Source organism: Hakea prostrata, chromosome 1, assembly GCF_041222555.1.
Source record: "Hakea prostrata isolate BN-2017 chromosome 1, UWA_Hpros_2, whole genome shotgun sequence".
In the NCBI taxonomy this organism is placed as follows: Eukaryota; Viridiplantae; Streptophyta; class Magnoliopsida; order Proteales; family Proteaceae; genus Hakea; species Hakea prostrata.
This window is the reverse complement of record NC_142600.1, coordinates 32,436,712-32,460,900: the sequence shown is the minus strand read 5'-3', so window position 1 is coordinate 32,460,900 and position 24,189 is coordinate 32,436,712. Positions and strand designations below refer to the sequence as shown.

The window sequence follows — 24,189 nt, the reverse complement described above, 5'->3', positions numbered from 1 at the left end:
CCGAGGGATCATCAGAGTAAGCTTGATCGTTGCCAGCACCTTGAGTGTAATACGCTTCATCAGCTTGTGCTTCGCTGTACTGCTCGTCATAATACTCTGTACCTACAGGATAATCTAACAAGAAAATGTATGAAAAGGAATGAGTTTCGAAGAAACTCAGTAAGGCAAGTTAATCCATAACATCATAGATAACATGTGGCAAAACATAACATGATGCAATGCAGTATGAAACAAGTAATGAATGTATGCATCTAACTCTATGTATGCTGGTCTCTATGGTAGACATGCTTTAAGTCATAGCACCGTACTTCTTTGGGAAAGTCCGCTCACATCCTCAACCATTTAAGATATCTTGGATTCTCTCACGGATCATTTCACCGGTCTTGAGCAGCCGGTTGGTAATGGGTCCTGCATCCCTCAGGACAAACCATGGTAGGGGGTTAAGTCAACACACTCTCTCACAACCATTTGGCATAAGTACTGGCGCATGTAAGGGAAAAGCCTAGCCCAATGCAAGTCATCTACTCAGTTACATCAACTCAGGTCCAGATACTTCCATTCCTCGTCCCTGACGATCCTTTCCGGTATCCTTTCCACTAGAGTCCTAATAGTCCCTGACTACGGACTCATCAACCCTATTGGTTATCCACATATGGTAAACGGGAAGCTCTCATGTTCCCTCACAGATCATTTCACCGGTCTTGAGCGCCCATGAGCCCAAGTCTAGCCATATGCAACCCTCCAATAAATGGCCTCTTTCGAGTATCCACAATGTGATCCATGTCCTCTCACGGATCTTTTCACCGGTCTTGAGCGCCCACGAATCCCCATTGCTACCACGGGTCGTTCGGTCTCAATACCCTTCCGATTCGGGTCTGATATAACAGGGGTATATCCTAGCCAAACACTGCTAGACAGCCCTAGGTATGACATCCATTGATTCGGGAAAGCGTCGATGGGCATCTTCGGAGAACATCCCATACTATTCCCTCCGATGTCCAAGGACAGAAGTGTCAAAAGGACAACTTCCCAATCCCAAACCAAACTTAAGCAAACACATTCTCAGATCAGTCATAACATATACAACCAACAATTCATCATATACAAGAGAATGTAAAAGCAAAATTAGATTAGGCAATAATAGGTAATTCATATAACATGAAAAATGAAAAAGATAATATAAACAAGTGCTACTGATCTCACAATAAGAGATTAGAATTAAATTACAATAACAGTAAGTAATCTCATAGTTTTATAAAGTAGAAATCAGAGAACAAGCAATCTATGTAGTTAAGGAATTAACTGTCCTTACCTGATTATCGAAGAAGATGATCCAAAGATCAAAGAGAGCAACTCCAAACTTAGCAAATAGACTCCTAACAATCATAGATACAACATTAGGAAAGATGCCTAAAAGATCAGAGAGCAAACGAATCAATTCGGGCGAAAAACGAAGCTACTGACTCCTTTGGTCAAGTGCTTGGTAGACTGGCCCAGTCGACCAAGCAAGTTAGTACAGAATTGTACAGACTGCTTTGGCCATAACTTCTTCATTTGAGGTCGGAATGATCCGAAATTCGAAGGGGAACTTCCTAAGGTATATTAGGATCATATAGTAAAATAAAAACATCAAGTCATGGGGAAAATTTGGGTTGTTGATTTAACCCAAGAATTTAGGGTTTCAACCTTATGGTTCCCATAAAAAGGTTGAGATCACAGAATGAAAGAAAATTAAATAATTGGCCAAAGGCAATAAGAAAATCATAGGAAAACTAATTTAGGTTACTAGAAATATTACCCATGAGGTTTCCCTCGCATGGGAGGTTAACAAGAGTTTCCAGAACTCAAGCAAGGGTTAGGGTTTCAAGAAAATCTTCGGCTAGGGTTGAGATTATGATGATGATCATAGATCTCAAAGAAACGAAGGAGATCACGAAGGGATGGTTGCAAGGATGCAGCATCAACTTCCTGATCTCAATCAAGAACAAGATCAAGAAAAGAGAATTAATAATTCAGAAGAGATACTAACCTTGAATTGTAAGAACAGAGAAGAGAGGTTTCAGATCTGCAGAGGAATCTTCGAAATCACCAGAGAGAGTTTCGGAGAGGTGTTTTCACGTTCACAAAGTGTTTAGGAGGCAGCCGTAACAAAGAAATACGAAGTAGGGTTTAAATAAGAGTGAAAACCCTAAAATTACAATTTCTTGGATTTCACCTTCCTTTGGTAGAGTGCTTGGTCGAGTGGCCCACTCGACCAGTCAGTCGACCAAGGCAGACAGTAAGGAATAATCAGGGATTTGGAGGATCAAATGGGCTTTAAACCTTATGGGCTTTTGCATACGCATCAAGTAGCAAGTCAAGTGTGAAGAAATACCTTCAAACCAAGTCAGATAATACTCCAAGTCCTTCAACTAATCTCATCTTCAGACAACTGCAGCTTCCTTTCCAAATCTACACAGACATTCAAGTATGGAACTCCATCAACAACATCCATGGGTTCAAAGTCAAACACCATGTCTTCTACTGAGATGGCCCATAGTTGGCTTCTTTCTTTACTCCGGGTCTTCGGACCTAAAAACAACCGGGTTATCGGGTCAAGGTCAGGGTTAGGTTAGGGCTGGGTTTCACACTCTCTCTAGAGCTTTCTAATCTTTATTGGCTACCTTGGCTTCTTCTTGTTGAGCATCGAGAATTTAAGTCACTTCTGCCTGTTTTTGGCACCTTAGGACCAGTTTGGCATATGTGGTTGGTGTATCTTGTAACAACAACTCCAACAAGCGCTTGTTGGAGAGCCCTGTAAAAAGTGTTGTCTTTGCTATCTACTCATCAAATTCTCGATCTCCTTTGTTGCCTTATTGAATCTCTACAGATAGTCCAGATTGGATTCATTCCTTGCTTGCTTCACAGTGAAAAGAGTTTCCTCAGTTTTCTTTGTCTGTATACCACTTTGAAATCGACCGATGAACTTTGGGGCTAGTTCATCGAAGTCAGCTATCCTTCTTGAGGAAGGTGTTGCTTGTGTCTAAAAATGCTACGCAAGTGCACATGTCGCAATCAAGTAATATATAGTAAGTAGAGTATCGATCCCACGGAGAATTTTATCTTCAAATATCAATGTAAAAGGAAGACTAATTTAAACAAGAATGATAAAGTGACATTGTGATTAACAAACTAAATGAAAGAAAGAAAGGTGAATTATTCAAGAGATATTAAATGAAAAATATGCAATAGAATGAACTATAGTAAGTGGTATGAGTGTTGGGAATCAATTTCCCCTCCCTTGAATTTATACTGTGGATGATACAGCAACACTGCAACACAAAGTATATCAAAGAACCTGGAACAAATTACATACGGGTATCTTTCAATTCACATATGCCCTAACATCCTAATTCAAAATCTTCTTATTCCTATGGAGAAGTGAACTGAGAATGCAAATTATGCCAAGTTCCAATCATGGCTACGTGAGGCAGGTGAGTATTCCTACCCTACCCACTAAATAGCTAAACTAAAATAAGGATTAAGCTAACTCACGACATTCAGCATTTATGTAGACTTAATTAACTCTCCAGTGAACTAAAATCATAGCATTCATTCATGGATGATCAGTCAATAAATGAAATTACTCATAAACTAACATGTTGAATTTATTGATAATAGATCGTGCTACAATAAAGCTAAATAAAACTGAATAATTACAGCTCAAAAACAGACTCAGGTACTCTTATCATCCCAACACAATAAGAGCTTAGCTCATATCAACGTTTAAAAGCAAAGAAATATATCCAGTCCTTAACACAGTTCAGCTAGAGTATGAAGATTTAAGAATTATAAAACCAAAATTAGAAAACTAGGAGATGCTTCCACATTGCTCCAGCTTCCTATCTCTAGTAGGTAAGCTTCTTGCACGAGCTCTAGCCTTCTTTTCCAGCCCTCTGCAATCTCCTTCATGCACGAGTTCCTTGTCCGTCTCCCGTTCTTCTCTTTTCTTCGTCCTCTTTCTTTTCCCTACTTTTCCCCCAAAGTGATAGGGTAAAATTGGCTTGTAGGACTAGAACATTTTCTTTTGATATCAACAGCTGAGATCCTTCATGGAATGAAAAGAGGAATATCCCATTAATTAGCCCTTTTCAGTAATTTCACTATATGATGCTACGTGTGTCCAATCTGAGAATATTCTGCTCCGTAATGCTGCAGCATCTCTACAGCAAACTGAGAAGACTTGTTCTATGTTCCTCTTCCATGCTTTATGTTGTTTCTTCATCCTTTATAGTTCTTTTCCTACAATGCCCAGAGAAAGAGGATTGATCAATTCCATCCATTAATTCAAGAGAAATTCATGCATGAATGACATAAAAGACCTTTACAAAATTTAAAACACTAAGAGTCGCTAAAATGAAATTTAATTGCAACTAACACTAAAACAAAGATAAAAATACTCTATTTCATAGAGTTATCAAAAGGTTGGAGAACCACTTTTGCTCTGCACTCGCGAGTGAAGATCCAAACCCTTTGCATAAGATTTCATCCAAATTATCAGGCACCGCCATCGTTTGTTGATAGTAGCTTATATGGGCCACTGGGTCTCCACACCCATAAAATAGGGAGAAGGTTGGGAGCCTAAAATTGTGAGGACATTCATGCTTGGCGGTCGCATCCATGAACGGGGTCTCTTGGATGATTGAGTATATGTCATCTTCCTTCTTGCCCTTAGTAAGTTGTCCCAAATTTCTGATTTATGTCAACAAGCTCTCGATCAATTTGAATAGCATTAACACTAGGGGTTCGAATGCTCTCCCTGTCCGAGTGTTGAGACGTGTTGGTATGCGTCTGAACGCCCCTATCAACCCTTGTATGGTTCCTATTCGACTACCTTGTGACTGATCTCGCACACCTGCCACCACTCTTAGAGGGAGCACCCCTGTCCTTCGAACTCTGGTCGTTCCCCCTTCGCCTCTTCTCATCTCAAATTTCTATCGAGAAGTTGCCAAAATTATTGCCCTTTGGCCTGATTTCTTTCTCTTCCTGGGGAACCCAAACTAGTTTGATCAAGAAGAAGAAGCCCGAAAACAGGCTCGAGGAACAAGATCAAGGACTTCTCCCTCTCTATTGTTGGCTTTGATTCATCTGTTCCTAAATGACTGGGATCATTTGGATCTCTCCATTTTGATTGTTCAAGTGTCCTCCCCCAATTACTTCTTCTTCTTTGTGCTATTCGATCTATCGTGATGGACCCCCACCTGCGGAATGGGATTTCCACCTAAAGGAGGTGGGAGAATCTAATTCTGATTCCTCTAGAGTGTTGATCTAGTATCCACCATGGCTTTTGAATCGTTCCCATAGACAACGCCAAATGATGCGTCTGAAAATTGTTCAACCATTGGAGGCTTTTGGATTCATGCAAAACGAGCATCAGACATGGGCCAACTCTCTGTGTCAGGAAACCACCTCCGATGGTTAAGTCAATAAGAGCACCACCACAGAGCTCTGATGAGTTGCAGAGCTTAATTGAAGAATGGAATGGAGGGAAACAATTCAGTTACCTTTTCTTTGTGTTATGCTTTGATTTAAATAGGGTTTACCTCTCATTACCAACAGTTGGATCAATTCACAAGTCCCATTTGAAGTCGTCTGATCATAGAGTTTTTCTCCCTCAATCTAAGTTAGTTACAGTTTCCATATGGAGCACGATTGCCTATCCCAAACTTGGCGGGATCACGTTTCTTCCTCTAACCGTCGAGTTCCTTTGTGCTCAAGGTACCTCTGGGTTTACTTATAGAACTGGTCCCGACCGGGGTGACTGAACTGACCGTGGCTTGACTCGGTTGACTGTTATTTTTTACTTATCACTCTATACTTGGTGTTCTGGAGTGGCTTGTTTTCCTTGTTTGCGCTGTCTTGCTATGAATAAGTCTGAGCCGCGTTTTTTAGCGTGTGTTTTTCTAGGTTACAGTGACAGGCACAAGGGCCATTGTTGTTTACATGTTGTCGTGTTTGATGAATCTGTGTTTCCATTTTGTGATTCATTGGTTGGTAATGTTTCTTGTGATGATTTGTCCTCTTTTAAAGGTTGGGTTTCCTACTTTGATGCCTCTACTACTGATTCTCACAGATCTGTGCCTGCAACATCTGAGTCACTGCATCCGTGGTTTGATACTTTTCTTTGTCTCCGGTGACTGTTGCACATACTCCTGTTGCCAATGATGTTTGTGGCTCACCTCAAGTATCTGACTTAAATGGCCTAGCGCCTATTTTGAATGGCCTACTGCCTGTTTTAAATGGCCCGTCATCTGAGTCCATTGAACCATCACCTGCTTCATTGTCCAAGTCCAATGGCCTAGTTATTGATACTTCTGCTACTTCATCTAGTGGCCCAGTTTCTGTTAGCCCATCGGCTGAGTCCACTGGTCTAGACGTGTTGCCCCGCCCTTCATCCCATCATCCCATGACCACTCGGGCCAAAGCAGGAATCTATAAGCCGAATCCTAAATATGTTCTTACTGTGAGTTGGGCCCCTAATTCCTTCCAGATCTATTAGAGCTGCTATTCAAGATCCCGGTTGGTTGGCTGCGAAGAAGGATGAAATGCAAGCCTTGGCAGAAAATAAGACTAGAATTAACCCTGAGGGGTGGCTCAATTGGCAAAAGACCAACACTTCCATATAGTAGATCAGAGTTCGAATCCTCTCGGGGCTAGGGGCGAAGCCTCGCCTATATTAATTATATAAAAGCTCCCCTAAGGATGTAGTCATGGTGCGCGTAAGCTGGCCCAGATGAACCTTAGATCCAAAAAAGTATAAGAAAATAAGACTAGAATTTGGTACCTTACGAGCCTGTAGGCGGATCTTTAAGACCAAATATTGGTCTAATCGGTCTTTGGAGCGTTTAAAAGCTACGCTGGTTGATCGTGGTTATGCTCAGCATGAGGGCGTTGATTATTTTAAGACTTTTAGCCCAGTTGTTAAACTTAGGTCTACCCGACTTGTTATTAGCATTGCTACTGCTTTGGGCTGGCCCATTAAACAATTTGGATGTGAATAACGCTTTTTTACATGCTTTTTGAAGACCCCAGTCTACATGTCTCAGCCCCCTGGGTTTGTAGATTCTTTGCATTCGAATCATGTTTGTCTCTTACATCTTGGGTCCATTCATTACTTTTTAGGGATTGGAGTGCTACATACGTACCTTCTGGTTTGTTCTTAAAACGACACAAGTATGCTTTGGACTTATTGAAATGGGCTGGTATGGACACTGTCAAGCTCATGAGCACATCCATAGCTAGGTCCATCTGATCCATAGCTAGATGTTACTTACTTTTGTAGCCTGTTTGGGGTCCTAAACACTTAACCGTGATGAGACCCGACTTGGCTTATGCAGTCGCTAGCATGGAACGAAAGTTCGCTCGGTTTGCCGGGTTTGCTACCCGGCGAACCGGGCGAACTGGCGAAATATCGCCGAGATCTCGGCGATATTTCGCCCCCCATATAGAAAATTTCGCCTCCTGATTTTTGGATATTTTATTCGATAATTTTGCTAAATTTGATGCCTATCCTAATCTAATGCAAATATGTGGTAAATTTGAATTATTTCCTAAAAATTATTCTATTTAAATTCCCTTACCTAGCCACATTTAATATGTTACCTTCTGAGGCCTATAGCATTCAGACATAATTGGAATGATTATCCATTCACTCTGAATATTCTATTACAAGATTCATTAATAATTTAAATTGTTTCCATAAATTATTTCATGTATACACTCTTCCCTAATCACATTTGGCATGTTGACTTTCAGTAATTTTTGCCCACGAGTTTCAGGGGTATTTTTGGTCATTTTGAACCCAAATTTGATGCAAATATGTGGTGAATTTAAATTATTTTCTATAAATATTTCCATTTAAATCTCCTGCGTAACCATATTTAAGGTGTTACCTTCTAAGACCTAAATCATTCGGATATAATTGGAATGATTAACCGACGATTCTATTACAAGATCCCTTCATAATTTAAACTGTTTCCATAAATTATTTCATGTATATATTCCTCCCTAACCACATTTGGCATGTTGACTTTTGAGGATTAAATCACTAGAATATAGTTGGTAAGATTGCTCATTAATCTTGAAGATTTTGCTATAAAATGTTTTTCTATCTATAAATTATTCTATGTAGATTCTCCTCCTAATTACATTTAACACATTAACTTTTGAGTCTTGAATCGTTGGGATAGAGTTGGTAAGATTGGGATAGAATCGCGAGAGAAATCGCTTAAAAAGTGCAAGAAATAATATAAAAATCGAAAAAAAATTAAAAAATTGATATTTTCCGATATATCGGGATATATTGCGATATACCGCGATATATTGGGATATATCGCGATATATCGCCGAGATATCGGCGATTTCTCGGCGATATTATGTAGATATCGTTTCGCCCCCTGGTTTCGTTTCGCCAGGGGGCGAAACTAGAGAATTTCGCCGAAATAACTTTCCATGGTCACTAGTATATATCAGCGTATGCAGTCACCTACAATGGCAGATTATGGCCTTGTGAAGTGCATGCTTTTTGGTATAGTAGCGGCACCTCACTACCTTAGATTTTGGAACTCTTATTTGGCGACACAGCTCCTTACAGTCAGGGTCCGATATATCGGTTTATGTCGTCGTGTCGGACCATGGCGACACAGCGAGTCAGGCGACATGTAGCGCGACATTTTGCAAATGTAAAACAAGGGAGAGAGGGAGACAACAGGTAATTAATGTGTGATTGGACAGGTATTTTAATGTGTGATTGGACAGGTATTTGACTTTTAGCATTTTACCTTTATTTAATGCAATATAAAGACAAAAAAGGAAAGAAATGTGACTTTTAAGTCTTTAACTTTCACGGTTTCCAAAATATAATTTTTCATAAAACATTAAACATTTAAAACCCATGCCCCATCGCCCATGCACACGCAACCCAAGTAAATTATTTCAAAAATCAGAACACCTCTGCACTTCATCTTCTTCACTTCTGCTTATCTCTAGATCGTGGAAGCCGTCGGAGGTCTGAAAAAAAGGTTTTAATAACTCTAAAAAACAAGCAAAGTGAAGCAGAATTAAGTCGCGGGAGGTCTTGCACTTCATCTTCTTCCCTGAGAGGGAAATATCGTGAAGTTTCGGCAACTCTCGTTAGTTTCGCCGGAGAATCGGCGATTTTCTGGCGATTCTTCACCGATAAAACCATTTTATCGTGTCGCCTGGGGGGTTTCGTGTCGCCCCCAGCGACACCTCGAAATATCGCCGTATATCGCCGACACACGGTACCATGCTTACAGTTATATGATTTATCGGATGCGAATTGGGTAAGGTGTCCCTACACTCGCTGCTCCACCACAGGTTTTTGCACACTTTTAAGTTCCAATTGCATCTGTCGGGAGTCCAAGAAACAATTCACAGTGTCTTGGTCTAGTACAGAGGCGAATATCAGGCCATGGCTGAAATCAGTTGGATTAGTTTTCTTCTTCGAGATTTGGGGATTTCTCAGCCCAAGCCCATTATTCTTTACTGTGATAATGTGGGGGTCCCATGGATGACTTTGAATCTTGTTTTCCACACCCATTCCAAATAGTGAGTTGGGAGTATCAGTTTGTGTTCACCTAAGAAAAGAGTATCATTTTGTGAGAGAGAAAGTGGCTCTCGGGCATTTGATCGCACATTATGTTTCTTCCTCTTGGCAGTTGGCCAATATTTTTGCAATTTGATTGCCTAAGCAAGAATTTCTAGCTCTTTGTCACAAACTCGGCCTTCAATGGTGACCGGGTTTGAGGGGGGATGTTAGAGCTAATTAAGGAAAGTTAGACACATATAAGCACTTATTGTTATGTACTCTATCTATAGTCATGTACCTATATATGCTGGTACTAAGGGTTTGATTAATTAACAGAGAATATAGTTTTACTTAGTTTTCCACATTACCTACCAAATCGGTTTTGGAGGGTGGCCCTACGGACCCAAGATCCTAGAAGTCCTTATCCTTAGCTAAATAAAATCCCAAGCTGAGCTCGTCAAACACCCTTTGTGACCATTATGAACTGATTTGCCATATACACAATCCTTTGTTGCAAAAAATGACTCAAGATGTTGATTCCAGACTGTACGATTTTTGATTAAGCAAGCATAGACTGACTAGGAGCTGGGCCATGCATTGCTCTTTCCTATGAAAAACTAGAAAAAACAGAATATCTCATTGAAAAATCAAAGAAAAACCACTTCAATGAAAACAGACTAAAGAGGCTTCAGAAACCTTCAAGGAAAAGCACTTCCAGAAGCTTCAAGAAAAAAGCAGAGAAAAGTTGTTTCAAGAAGAGTTGTTTAAAAAAAAGCTGTTTCAAGAAAAGTGTTTCAAGAAGAGATAAAGACAAGCACGGATTTCAAGAAAACATTTTTAAGACAAAAAAAAAAAATGTGCAAAGGACCGCACCTGATAAAGAAAAGAAAATATAAAATCAAATTTAGATAAAGACATGCACGAATTTCAAGAAAACACTTTAAGACAAAGAAAAAAAAAGAAGAAAAAAAAAACATGTGCAAAGGACCGCACCTGATACCATATGAAAGAAAAGGAAATATGAAATCAACCTTTCTATTTTTTGGGTAAGAATGAAATCAACCTTATGATTTCATAAATGAGACTATTCCTCTATATATACACATGATACACATGGGATGAAAGTACACCAATAATTAGTCTTATAGACAATAGTACTAATAATAGTATTTATTCTCTAACATTCCCCATCTTCCCAATGATGAAATTGAAGGGTGGAATGTCGGATCCCGAGGATAATCGATTTGGAAAACGACGGGCATTAATAGATTGTGTTCTAGCAAATAGACTGAATTTGAAGCCTTGTGGTCTGCTAACCGCCATCTTAGCACTTAATTCACAATGTTGTGAGTCCTTTTGGGTGATTTTAATGCAAACTAGGGCTGCAATTGGGCTAAGTTGGGCTGGGTTTTTGCAATCCTAAGTCCAGTCCTATATGTTCTAATCTGAGCTCATTCCGCCCTGACTTTAGTTCAGAGCCAAGAATTATTGTTCCTAGCTATAGGCCCTACAAGGCCAAGCCGAGCCCATTCCCGCCCTAATTGGCCCTAATTGGGCCTGGTCGGGATGGGTTGGCCCTGTCTCTGACCCTGATTGACCTTATCTTGGCCCTAGCTCGGATTAGCCTTGTTCCTAGCCTTAATTAGTCCTATCCTTAGACTTAAGATATCAAATATAAATTTATAAAAAAAAAATTAATAATAATAATAATACATAAAAGTATCACGAATAAACTAAAAATAAAATTCATAAAAATATAAGATGATTCAAGCTCCTACAAAATAATAGCTCAACCACCCCAGGTGAATGAACACCCCATAGAAAATATCAACTTACTAGTTTCTTTTAATAATGTAGATCATATCAATATAGGAGAAAATTCGTGTACAACAATGCCACAGACTAACAAAAATATTCTTCTATGTGCAGGGGTTTTTAACTAGCAGCTAGGAGTGGGTGGATGGAGCATTGGAAAATGCATATATGGACATCTAAAGTCTGTCAATTTTGGAAGAGGAAACAGAAGCGGGATCTTGGAGAATATGCTTAGGAGTTTGCAACAGGAGATCGAAAGTGTAGACAAAAGTGGTTTTAAAGTGGATGAAATATGGACAAACAATCCTGACATAGCAAATCTCCCACCATGACCTTCAAGAAAAAAATGAACTCTTCAAGAACTATCAATTCTTTTAGAGTTGGCAACAACGACAAAAATGTCGGAATATAAACTTTTCACAAATCCAGTGCTCAAGATGATTTTTGAGGGGTATGGCAGCCACCTTACAGGATAACTGTAAGAGAACAATTTACAGTATCTGTAACGGTTATCAGCCATAATATATTTATGCAATTTCTTTTTTTCCTATAAAAAAAATCTCTATATACTAGTTTTTATTATTTACAACATATTATCTCACCTACGTCCCAAAAAAAAAAAAAAAATCAATGTTTTTTTTTAACTAAAAGTGATTTAGTTCGAAGAAAAAAAAATTATCTTAAAAATAATATAAAAAATAAACTTATAGTCTAATATGATCAAAATGACTGAAAGTCAAATTCGAGACTTATTGCTATATTAGTGTTAATATGAAGATTATGGTAAAAATCTAGTACATGATCAGGATAAAACTAACATTAAGACTAGAGCCAAAATTAGGTCAAAATTGGGCCAAAATCAAATGGATGCTTACTACATTGGTAATGATGATATAATTAGAAACACAAACCAAAATAACAGGGGGTAGGATTGCCTAGGTAGGGTGGCTCGGGGAGACCCCTACCAATCGACCCTCGAGAGTGGGGTCGCCTGGGGGATCCTTGTCGGGCAACCCCTGTTGATGCACCGACAACAACCGATATGGTTTTTCGATGGCTTTGAATTTAGGTTCCAAACTACTTCTAGAACGATTGGAGATTTTCAAAAACTCCCAAAAAACATTGTCTAACAATAGCAAGAGATCTAAAAATCAAATCTAAACAATAATCTAATAAAACATAAATTTGATATATCCATGAAGAAAATCGGCGAATAGAGTGATTTTAGAATCACTCCAATCACAAGATAAAAATAGGGTTTAGGTTCCCTATAATTATTGATCTTCCCACGAGATTTTTCCTCTGACAAAATATCAAAATAGATAACTTAGAATGAAAGAGGAATTAATAATCTTAGAATTCACTGTTAGAACTTAGATCATTTTCCAAACGATTGCTGCAAAGTTCTCCTCCTCTTAAATGACTTCTCTGACGGCTAGGAGTAAAATAACACGTTGTAGGTCGAAGATAGCATTAAATAGGGGTTCGAAACACAAAATCTCAAAATACCCCTTTCTTACTCGCGGGCACCAATTAGGGTCGTCCGGGAAGACCCCTACCCAATTGACCCTACCCCTAGAACTTACTCCAAGAGTGAGTTTCGTGGGTAGTTGCCCTGTGGCACTGCTTCAGCACTTAACTCACACATCAGAAGGGTCTTATCTGATCTTGGGGATCTTTCCCAATGGTGAACTCTTAATCCACTTTCCTAGTCCGTCAATGCTCGAGTTAGTTCTTCTACCGAAACTTAGCAAAACTCTAGGTGCATCATCTTCATCATCCAGTTCCATTGATTTAGGTTCCAATCCAATAGTCTCTATTTGGATGGCCCATAACTATCTTCTACTTGCATTCCGGGTTCTTGGACCTACAATATGAATTTCTATGTTAGGATCATAGGGGATTTCACATCAAGTCTCTTCATGACAACATCTTTGACTTGATTGGTTGCTGATGTGAAATCTCGCACCAAGCCTATTCCAGAAATCTATGTTGTAGGTCTGAAGACCCGAAGTCAAGATAGAAGAGAATTGTGGTCTCTATTGAACCCATTGGCTCTGACCTAGAACCAATGAAGATTGATAGTGAAGATCCCATTATGGAAACCTTGTATGATTTTGAGAGAAGATGTAGCCTAAATGATGATGGACTTGGAATATGAACCTTGAGTACAATGTTGACACCTTCGAAAGGTCCTATGAAGTTAGGTAAGAACCTTCCTAATGTTGGTTGAGGACCCAAGTGGTGAATTTGGCTTTTGGGAACCAAATTCAGCAATTTTGACCTAAGGCTTTGTCTTGGTTGATCCCTTTGGTTGACCCAATCGACCAAAGCATGCCCAGGGACAGAATTGTCTATTTTGGGGAGTTTTAGGTTTTGAAGCTGATGAGCACATTTATGTGTGAAATCTTAGGGCATAGAGCATGCATTTTATACACTTAGAGTGGAGTTACCTTTGGTTTTATGTTGTTTTTGCAGATTTTAGGACTTTTCAACATTTAAGCAAATATTTGAAGTTTTGGGCTTGAATCATGCAATTTTACATGTCAAGAAGTCCAAAAATTCTCAAATGCGAAAATGGGCCTGATCTGGAGCATGATGGGCTAGAGATGTGTGATTATGGGCCAACTCCGAAATATTGAAGAGATAAAGAAGGCAAATTTGATCTATGGCTGCGATTTTAAATCAAATCTACAGAGATATTATTGAGAGAGTCCAAATGGAAAAGAGTCCTTGCATACCTCAATATCTTATCTCCTATCTTGGATTTAATTAAAGAAAGAAATGAGGAAAAAGAATTATATTCAGAAAGAAAAAGAGGAAAAATCCCGTTTTTGAATGCCTCTGTCCAGTTTTGATCAAACCCTTCATCGAACGGTCATCCGATGTTCGATCGTGCTGATTTTTGGAGGAGAGCTTCATGACTACTTAAACCTCAAATCCAACGGTGGAATTATGCATCTGATCTCTCTAAGTTGGCGCGATTAGTACGTCAAAACCCTAATTGGCTAAGTCAGATAGAAACCCTGAGTTTTATTCAAATTCAGCCGTGCTTCATATCTCATGTAAACTCTATAAAAGGAGAGCATACTCCATCAAAGGAGAAGGTGTTCTAGAGCTTAGTAGAAGTCTTTCTGCTTTCTTCAGTTTATTTAGGCTTTCTCTAGTTTTCTTTGCTTGCATTTGTGAGATTTAAATTTCTAGATTCAATGTTTAGGTTTAATTTTTTTTTTATGTAATGCAATTCAAGTTCAAGTTTCAAGTTTTTAGATTCGTTTTTCTCTGGGTCTAGCAATTGCAGATTTAGATCATTCTAGATCTAGATCTGGTTGTTAGGGTTGGTTGAGATTTGAATCATTTGTTCAATTCGCAAGTAAGTAGCCTTCTTTATTAATCTTCTCTCCTCCCTCTATTCCCGCCTCTATCTACCCCTCCATATTCTTAATTTAGGATTTACTTTTAGCATTATTTATTGTTCTCCCTTCCCCTGGATCATTGATCAGAGATGCCTACAGTCGTGCCTCTCTTTGGTTAAGGCTTCCTTTTCCTTTTATTGCTTTGTTATTTACTTTCTGTTATTTACTTTCTGTCTATTCATCATCATCTCGGACCACATAACCAGAGCAAGCCTACAGGCGTGCCTCTGCTTCTAGTGACGGGTGGTGTTGCATCTGCATTTTAGCTATGAACTAAATTTTACTGAATGCTTTAACATACTAATTGATTTTACTTTTTTTTTTTCCTTTTTATTTTTATTGTTCGCATTTTTTTTCCCTGTCTTTTATTTATGCATTGATTGTGTTTAATTTATTTTTCGTTTCAATTCGATTGCATTAGACGTATAGATTAGGATAGTTTAGTTTAGTTTATTAGTTAACAAAAATTGAATCATTCCACTCTCGCATTACTATTAAGAAGTTGAATTCTAAGTGGTATATCTCCTTGAGATCGACCTGTTAGCTACACAATACCGTGCACTTGCGGTTACTTTTAAATTTCACAAACAGAAGCCTCTCTCTCTCTCTCTCTCTCTCTCTCTCTCTCTCTCTCTCTCTCTCTCTCTCTCTCTCTCTATCACGCCACTTTGCATCTTAGCCTCTGGAGAATGTGAGAAGAACTCTAGATCCTCCTCCTTAAGCCCAAGGTTGATTCCAAGCATCCAAGAGAAGTTCCTCCATTGATTTTCTTGTACAAGGTTAGTATTCGATCATATACTTCATTTATCTATTATCTCTACTTTTTCTACTATTTGTTTTGATTGTGAGGGTCTTACACTATTGTAATGGCCTAGTCTCAGATCCTCACTTAGAGTGAATTCCCATTCACTCTACTCTCTCCATAGACAATACGATGTAATTTCGATGTTTTGATTTAGAATGAGACCATTATCTATCCTTACTATTGTTATTTGATTCTAATCTACGTTAGACTTACTCTTAGGTTGTTTTCTATGCATGATCTACTGATTTTTTATCATTATAATGAATCCCCATTCATTCTAATGTTTCCATATAAATCCGCAGATCAAGCCTATTAGGTGATTTATTGGATTTCTATTCCAATGACATTGTTTGATGTTTAGATCATCATAGATAGTCTCTATATCTCATTTTAGAATTTTTCTATTAATTTTGAAGTGTTCTGATGTTGTTCGAAGAGATTCCAACAAAAGTTGGAAGTTACTGTTTGTACACAGTAGTTTTGGTCGATCCAATTGACCAAGGCAACCGGCCAAAGGTGTTTGTGATAGCATCTCTTCTCCATTTTAACTCTGTTTCATCTCTGATCATTAGAGTTTGTTCCTAATGTTCTATACATGTTTGTTTAGGGTTATTTTGGTGAATTTGGACTTGCTCCTTGATCTCTTGCTTGGGGACTTACAAAGTTGACTATAAGGCGAGTATGTTCATTCACAATTTGCACAAATACATGCTTTGATATGTTAGGACCTATATGCATGTGTTAGCTATTATAGTTATGCTTTTTCTATATTGTTATACTTCTGTAATTACAGTAGGCTATTCATAACATGATTTACATTGTTATTGATTATGAATGATGTGATTGTGAGTTGGACTCTATTGTGCTAATTATGGAATCATGATGTGTTGTGATTGACTAAGTGTGGGTGTGGATTGAGAAATGCCCTTTTGGTGTTTCTATCTTTGGACATTAGTGGAGGTGGTATGGGACACTTTCCTATGGTGCCCTTTGACGCTTTCCCCAACTAATGTATGACATACCTAGGTATGATCTAGATGAGTTTGGCTAGGGAAAACCTTGTCATATTTGACCCTACCGGAAGAGGCATTGAGACCGAGTGACCCATGGCAGCAATGAGGATTGGTGGATGCTTAAGACCGGTAATCAACCAGTGACAGGACACAATTACATTGTGGGGTTCATTCATTGGTAAGGTTGCACATAATAAGCCTGGGCTCATGGGCACTCAAGACTGAAAACCAAACCGTGAGAGGACATGATAGCTTTTCGTTTATTATATTTGGATGACCAATAGGGTTGAGAGTCTGTAGTCTGAGTTGGTTTGAGCCATAGGGTACAATGACTCTAGGGAGGGAGTTACCAAAACGGACTACCTAGGCACGGAAGGGAGGCTATCATACATGAACGAACTGTCTAGTGCACGGAAGGGAGATATCCGACTCCGAGTGGATGTGACTTAGTAGTTGACTTGCATTGGACTAGGTATTACCATGACATACGCCAGTACTTAGATCATAAAATGTTGGGTTAGTAATATTAGAAAAGTACAGGTGATAAAATAGTAATTAAGTTATAGCAAAAGAAAAATCAATAATTCTAGGAAAAGACAAAATCAATAATACACATTTAACCTTAATGGCCTCTTAACATAGTTAGAAGTTTGGAAAGAATGTAATTTCATAGAAAATAAAATTTTATAATTTAATAGAAGGGGCAATAGCAATTACCTCTTTTAATTTTCATGAAGAATCAAATAAGCAAGTTTATGTTGATAAAAAAAATCAAGGGTCGAGATTGTCCGTTTCTCAAAGTGTGAAAATACATTTTTTGAAAATTGACGGTCCAAATCGAAATCATAGTTGAGATCTCTCGTGTTTGCAATCACCATGTGGACAATGTTTTCTTTTAACCAATGTAATGTATTTTATGCTCTAAAAGTATGGTTAGAAGATATCGGGAATTAACGGTCTACTCTTAATGGTTTTAACTTTTAAGCATGTTTTTAATGCATGGTATTTGCCAACCATAAAATTTAATAATATATTTTAATTTTCTCACAATATTATTGGTTTTATAGTATAACGGTATCTAACTAGTTTTTATTTTTTATTTTTTATTTTTATCTTTTCCGGTGGAAGGGTACCTAGCTATTCATTAACCATTATATCTCATCAAAGTATTATTTGGCTAATGCCATTGATCAAGAGTTGAGAACAAGTTACTTTTGAATTCATTCGAGCCTGTATCATTTTTGCTGATATCAACGCCATGTACATAGATGAGGATCAAGTTAGTGTCTAATTATTTTTTTTATACATCCTCATACTTTCTGTTGTTAACTTAAATTTATTCAATAATTTTGTATAAGATTAATTATTAACCCCCTTTATATTATAGCTTAATTACTAACTAAATTTTATTATTTATAAAATTACTATGCGTCTCACTTTTAATGGTATTTAAAAATTGTTAAATTTAGGTGTGCAATGTTCATTTTTTCTTTGGTTAGAATTAAAAAGCTAAAAGACGATATTATATTCATCTATAAAACCATATAGAATACTAATTTACCCTTATACTCTAGTCATTTTAAATTTCAAAGAGTACAATCCTGATAAGATAACATAAATGGTAAATAAGTAGTAACAAACCTTAGATTATCTAGGCGTTGTTGAACAAAAAAAAAGTACAAAATGTCAAGTCACCAATTGACTAATGGAGCTTACCAGCAAAGGGACAACAATAATTTGAGGCAAAATATAAAGTTGGGTTCGTAATATTAGAAAAGTAGCGGTGATAAAATAGTAATTAAGTTATAGCAAAAGAAAAATAAATAATTCTAGCAAAAGACAAAATCAATAATACACATTTAACCTTAATGGCCTCTTAACATAGTTAGAAGTTTGGAAGAATGTAATTTCATAAAAAATAAAATTTTATAATTAATAGAAGGGATAATAGCAATTACCTCTTTTAAATTTCATGAAGAATCAAATAAGCAAGTTTATATTGATAAAAATTAAGGGTTGAGATCGTCCGTTTCTCAAAAGTGTGAAAATACACTTTTTGGAAATTGATGGTCGAAATCGAAATCATGGTTGAGATCTCTATCTCAACTGTTTGCGCATTAGTTGCACACCATCCAAACAATTTTCCTCTCCCTCTGGTGTGCAATATTGTGGACAATGTTTTCTTTACTCAATATAATGTATTTAATATTTTTGGTAAATAGATATTTTATTAGAAAGCAGAAGAACTACTGAGAAAACTACCCAGTTGGCAAAACACTACACAACCAGGGATCGGATAATAGCCATACTGTAAATAGATATTTTATTAGAAAGCAGAAGAACTATCGAGAAAACCACCCAGTTGGCAAAACACTATGCAACCAGGGATCGAAACACGCACAGTGGGATGATCACGAATAACAATCCCTTTCGTAGTGATCATAATGAGTATTGCAGAAAGATTAGTGAGAAGTAGAGAGGATAGCTAGAATGAAGTAAACTAAACACACGCACAATGACGAACAAGAAACAAGCACAGTGATGATGACCGCTAAAAGTATATTTAGAAGATATTGACGCAAATGAAGTAAACTAAAACACACGCACAGTGGCGGACAAGAAACAACCACAGAGATGATGACCGCTAAAAGTATATTTAGAAGATATTGACACCAATGAAGTAAACTAAACACACACACATTGGTGGACAAGAAACACGCAAAGTGATGATCACCACTAAAAGTATATTTAGAAGATATCGATGCATTGAATTTACTATCTCCTCTTAATGGTTTTAAGCATCTTTTTAATGCATGGTTTCTGCCAACCATAAAATTTAAAAAGCGCATGGTCTTTCTTATCTCTTTCTCTACCACACGATCGCTTCCAAGAACTGGCGTGTTTTTTAAAACTTCAATTATATAAGTAGACTCGCTTTGCGGTTAGATCCTCAAGGACGGTCTTGTAAACAATCTGGAAACGAATTAGTTGTCTTCAACTAATCAATCAAAATGGTCCATTCTGCTATTTCAACTACCTTTCAGCCACTCTTGAAACTGGGTTTCATACCTAAGCTCTCTTCTTCGTTTTTGGCTACCGACAGAACTATCTCATGGCTGAAAAACAGAGGCAGCAGCAACGTGTATCAACCAACGATCTCCTACACACGCTGCTCACGGTGGTCATCGACGGTGGTGCAGTCGTCGGCATCACAAGAGTGTCATGAACGCCGATCGGCCCATTATCATCCTACCATTTGGGATCACCAATTCATTCAGACTCTGAAGAATCCTTACACGGTTGTGAATCTCATCCCTTTTGAATTCCTACACTTCGATCACCTACTATATTTTATTGCTTGTATCAAACTCTCATCCCTTGCTTGTCTGGATTAATGCAGAATGAGCTCTCCTATGTTCGCCTAGAGGAGCTCAAGAAAGAGGTGAAGCTACTTATACAGTCTACCAATCAAGATCCATTGCTTCAGTTGAAACTCATCGATTTGATTCAACGCCTGGGAGTGGCTTACCACTTTGAGGAGATGATCAAAGAGTCCCTTAGTCTTCATCATCTGGGTTATTGGGAGGGCATTGATGATGATGATCTTTACTCTGCTGCCTTAAAGTTTCGACTTCTTCGACAACATGGTTATCAGATCAGTTCAGGTGATCTGCACATATAAAGAAATAAAATTGCATCTTCACTACTAGATCACGAACACGGATATTTATTTATTAATTATTATTATTTTTGGTTGATAATGGAGATACTTAAATTGTTTGTTTGGCATCCATGATCAGTTTTGTTTTTATTTAAAATAATAGAAAAGCTTCCAAAATTATGAATTATGATCAGAATTTTATTCCCTTCTTTTTTTTTTTGGTTTGCCAACCCCGATTTATAAATTGGTGGTTCGACCCGCGTCGCACACCTGGCTGTGGTGGGTGAGTCTCCCAGCGGGGATTTTTTGCATCCACAATGATTCGATACCCGAACCTTGCTTAAGCGAACCAAGCTGCTTACCACTTGGACCAACCCCCGTTGGTTAATTTTATTCCCTTCATTTATGCAAAGGTTTACTTAAAACTTTATAGTTAAGATGAAGGTAAAATAGTCAATACAAATTCTTCTACAAAAAATCGTACTTTTTTCTTTGATCTTTTCTCACTTGCTCGCTATTATTTTCTAACAATTTTTTATTTTGATATACCAATTTTTTTATTCCATAATTTATTTTTGACAAAATTCACCAAACCATTTTTCATTCTTTACCAATAATGAATTCTTGTATTTATTTACTTTAAATAGGCATAATAGAGAATCAGAATTGATACCAAAAAGAGCCTAAATGATGATCTGTTTTAATTTATAGACGTGTTCAATGAATTCAAGAACAAGAATGGACACTTCAAGAACTGGTTAAGTGATGAAACTGAGGGACTCTTGTCCTTGTATGAAGCTGCACATCTTGGAGTGAATGGAGAAACTCTACTAGAGGATGCCATGGAGTTCAGTGTCTCAAGTCTCAAGTCATTGTTGATGGAAAAGTCCGGAAGTAATCTCACAGAAAGAGTGAGACTGTCACTAGAAGTTCCATTGCAATGGAGAATGGTGAGATTAGAAGCTAGAAACTCCATAAATGCTTATGAGAAGGATATCAATGTGAAGAAGAGTTTGTCCTTATTGCTTGAGCTAGCGAAGCTGGATTTCAACATTGTGCAGTCAGTACACCAAAAGGAATTACAGGAGCTTTCCAGGTGATTTTTAGTAAAAAGCCTATTTGAATACGATATGTTTAAACTGAAAATCGGATTAATTTTGGGACCAGTGGCATATCACTGCCCATATATTTAAATTCAATATAAAAAAATTACCCTCATGGAGATGTGTATAAACTGACTCAGATGAACCTCAGATCTTATATATATATATATATTCAATGTTATTAGTATACAATAATTTAAATATTTTTATATAATAATAATTATTATTAATTTTTAAAATGTTTTTAAATTTTTTTAATTTTTTAACTTTTAATTTTTTATTTTTTATTTTATTGTAGGTGGTGGAGAGAATTGGCATTAGAAAAAAAGCTTTGCTTTGCAAGGGACCGACTGGTGGAGAATTTCATGTGGGCAGTTGGGATAATCTATGAACCTGGATTCTCCAAATGTAGAAGAGAGCTCACCAAATTAATCTCAATACTAACAGTAATTGATGACATTTATGATGTATATGGATCACTCGATGAACTTGAACTCTTCACGAACGCGATTGAAAGGTAAAATTTAGAGAAGACTTCATTGCAAGGTACATTTACATTCTAATTAATAGTTAGTTGCCTAATTATCTTGGTTTAAAATCAATTTGAGATGTTGCCAAGTGGGATATCAAAAACATAGAAGATCTTCCCAACTACATGAAGTTATGCTACATCGCACTCCTCAATTTTGGAAATGGAATTGTTTATGATGCACGAGGGGATCTTGGCTCGAATATCTTACCCTACATGACGGAAGAGGTTATTTCCTTTCCCCTTCTATTCATCCTCTTTTAATAATTTTGCTTCAGTGCTGCACAATTAATTGTGCAGCACTGAGCTGCCTACGGTCTAGATCTAAAGTTGTGGTCGTGATTCAATTTTACCCTACATAACAAAGGGAGTTTATTACTTTACAAGAAAATTTATTTGATCCATATTTTTTGGCAAAAACAAAGAGAGCTTTAATGAATTTCATGGTCATATTAGTGGGCAAGACTTTGCAGAGGATACTTGGTGGAAGCAAGATGGTTTCATAAGGGGTACACACCAGGATTGGAAGAATACTTGGGTAATGCATGGATAACAGTGGGTGGTCCTATAACCATGGTCCATGGCTGTATCTTGCAACTGGAATGCCGTAGCATCCCACCAGCTGATGAGACTCTTGATTGCCTGATCCATGGCTCCAGTGATTTATTTTATTGGGCTTCTATCATAACCCGACTAACCAATGACCTTGGAACTTCCGAGGTATGTTTTTATATGCGTGTATATATAATTACTTTCGATTCACTCGATAATGATAATGCTCTCTATGTGTTGGGACCTCGCTAGGCTATGCTGAGATTACCCTAGGTCCGCCCAGATCTAGGCTCGAACCGAGGTGCTTGCTGGCTACGGTATAAGAAAATATTAGTGGCATTGTATCCATAGGTTTGGACTTTTGGAGCAACGGCAAGTGCTTAATCTTACAAGTGGTATTAGAGCTAGGCTGATGGTGTGTTTGGGGGGATTTTTGGAGGATTTTAGGGCCTTGCACAGGCTATGCTAATGTTCAGTTATCCAAAAAATCTTGCTTCGGATCTGGGGGAGATTGTTGGGACCTCGCTAGGCTATGCTGAGGTTGCCCTAGGTCCGCCCAATTCCAAGCTCGAACTGGGGTGCTTGCTAGTTACAGTATAAGGAAATATTAGTGTCACCGTATCCACAGGTCCGGCCTTTTGGAGCAACGGAAAGTGCTTGATCCTACACACACTGTGTTTTTATCTCCCTCTTCCCTTTTTTCGAATGAGTCTAGCCTCAAAAAATATAAAGGAAGAAAGATGTATTTAGTGCTAGCATATGTTATATCGCTAGCATACCTAACATTTTCCCTTGTTATATAAGAATAGAGAGTTCCTTAATCTCCAACATTTTATTAAAGTTGTGTTTATATATGTGGCTGGAAAATGAAGGCTGAGATGGACAGGGGCGATGTGCCCAAATCAATACAGTGTTACATGAAGGAGAAAGGTGTTTTAGAGGGAGAAGCAAGACAACACATAGAAGGCTTGGTTAGGGATTCATGGAAAAAGCTTAATGAGTGTGCCCAAAGTTGTGGATTGCCCAGATGGGTTGTGGACATGGCCTTGAATATGGCTCGAACTTCCCAGTGCATCTTTCAACATGGTGATGGCATTGGTACTTCTGGCGGAGTTACCAAAAATCGAGTGCTTTCGTTGTTCATTGAGCCCCTTTCTTGATTCCCACGACTAAAAGTTCCGAGAAATGTTTCAATCATCTGATCAATGATATGGTAAGAGTTGATACGTATAATTTTGAGAAAATTATGTACGTACCTTGAGTTGTAAACTATTGCATTTATATTCTTTGGAATTTATTCTATTACATACTTTACATCTCTTATCTTTCAAATTATATATCAAATGCACTCATACTATTACACCTATAAATGGATTTGATTCGATTCAGATATACCACTAGTATCTGAATCCAATAAGTAAAATGCTATCCGAATACGATCCGATATACGATAGAAATTTACAGAAGGTATCCGAATCGAATCCTGAATATTGTCGAATATCCAATTATTCGATCCAATAAATTATTGATTGCTGATTATCATTTCTCGCTTCCGATTTAGGATTTACAGTTTCCCAATCTTATTATCAACTCTTTTTAGAAGGAAAAAAAAGGTCAGTCTAATGGTTTTTCCATAGTTTGGTCAATTGGCTATAGAAAATTCTGATATGGTTTAGGGTGAGTTCAACCTATTAATCAGGTTAAGT

At 37.7% G+C, this 24,189-nt stretch overlaps 1 protein-coding gene across 1 annotated transcript; it reads left to right on the top strand.

Moving 5' to 3' along the window:
- Positions 1 to 19,605: 19,605 nt before the first annotated feature.
- Positions 19,606 to 23,668, top strand: LOC149028768 (trans-ocimene synthase, chloroplastic-like). The gene is made up of 7 exons (XM_089149169.1): positions 19,606 to 19,937; positions 20,039 to 20,303; positions 21,011 to 21,395; positions 21,701 to 21,916; positions 22,018 to 22,159; positions 22,388 to 22,651; positions 23,356 to 23,668. The coding sequence occupies exons 1-7, from the start codon at positions 19,650 to 19,652 to the stop codon at positions 23,641 to 23,643; spliced, it is 1,848 nt and encodes a 615-aa protein (XP_089005295.1). The 5' UTR covers positions 19,606 to 19,649; the 3' UTR covers positions 23,644 to 23,668.
- Positions 23,669 to 24,189: the final 521 nt, after the last annotated feature.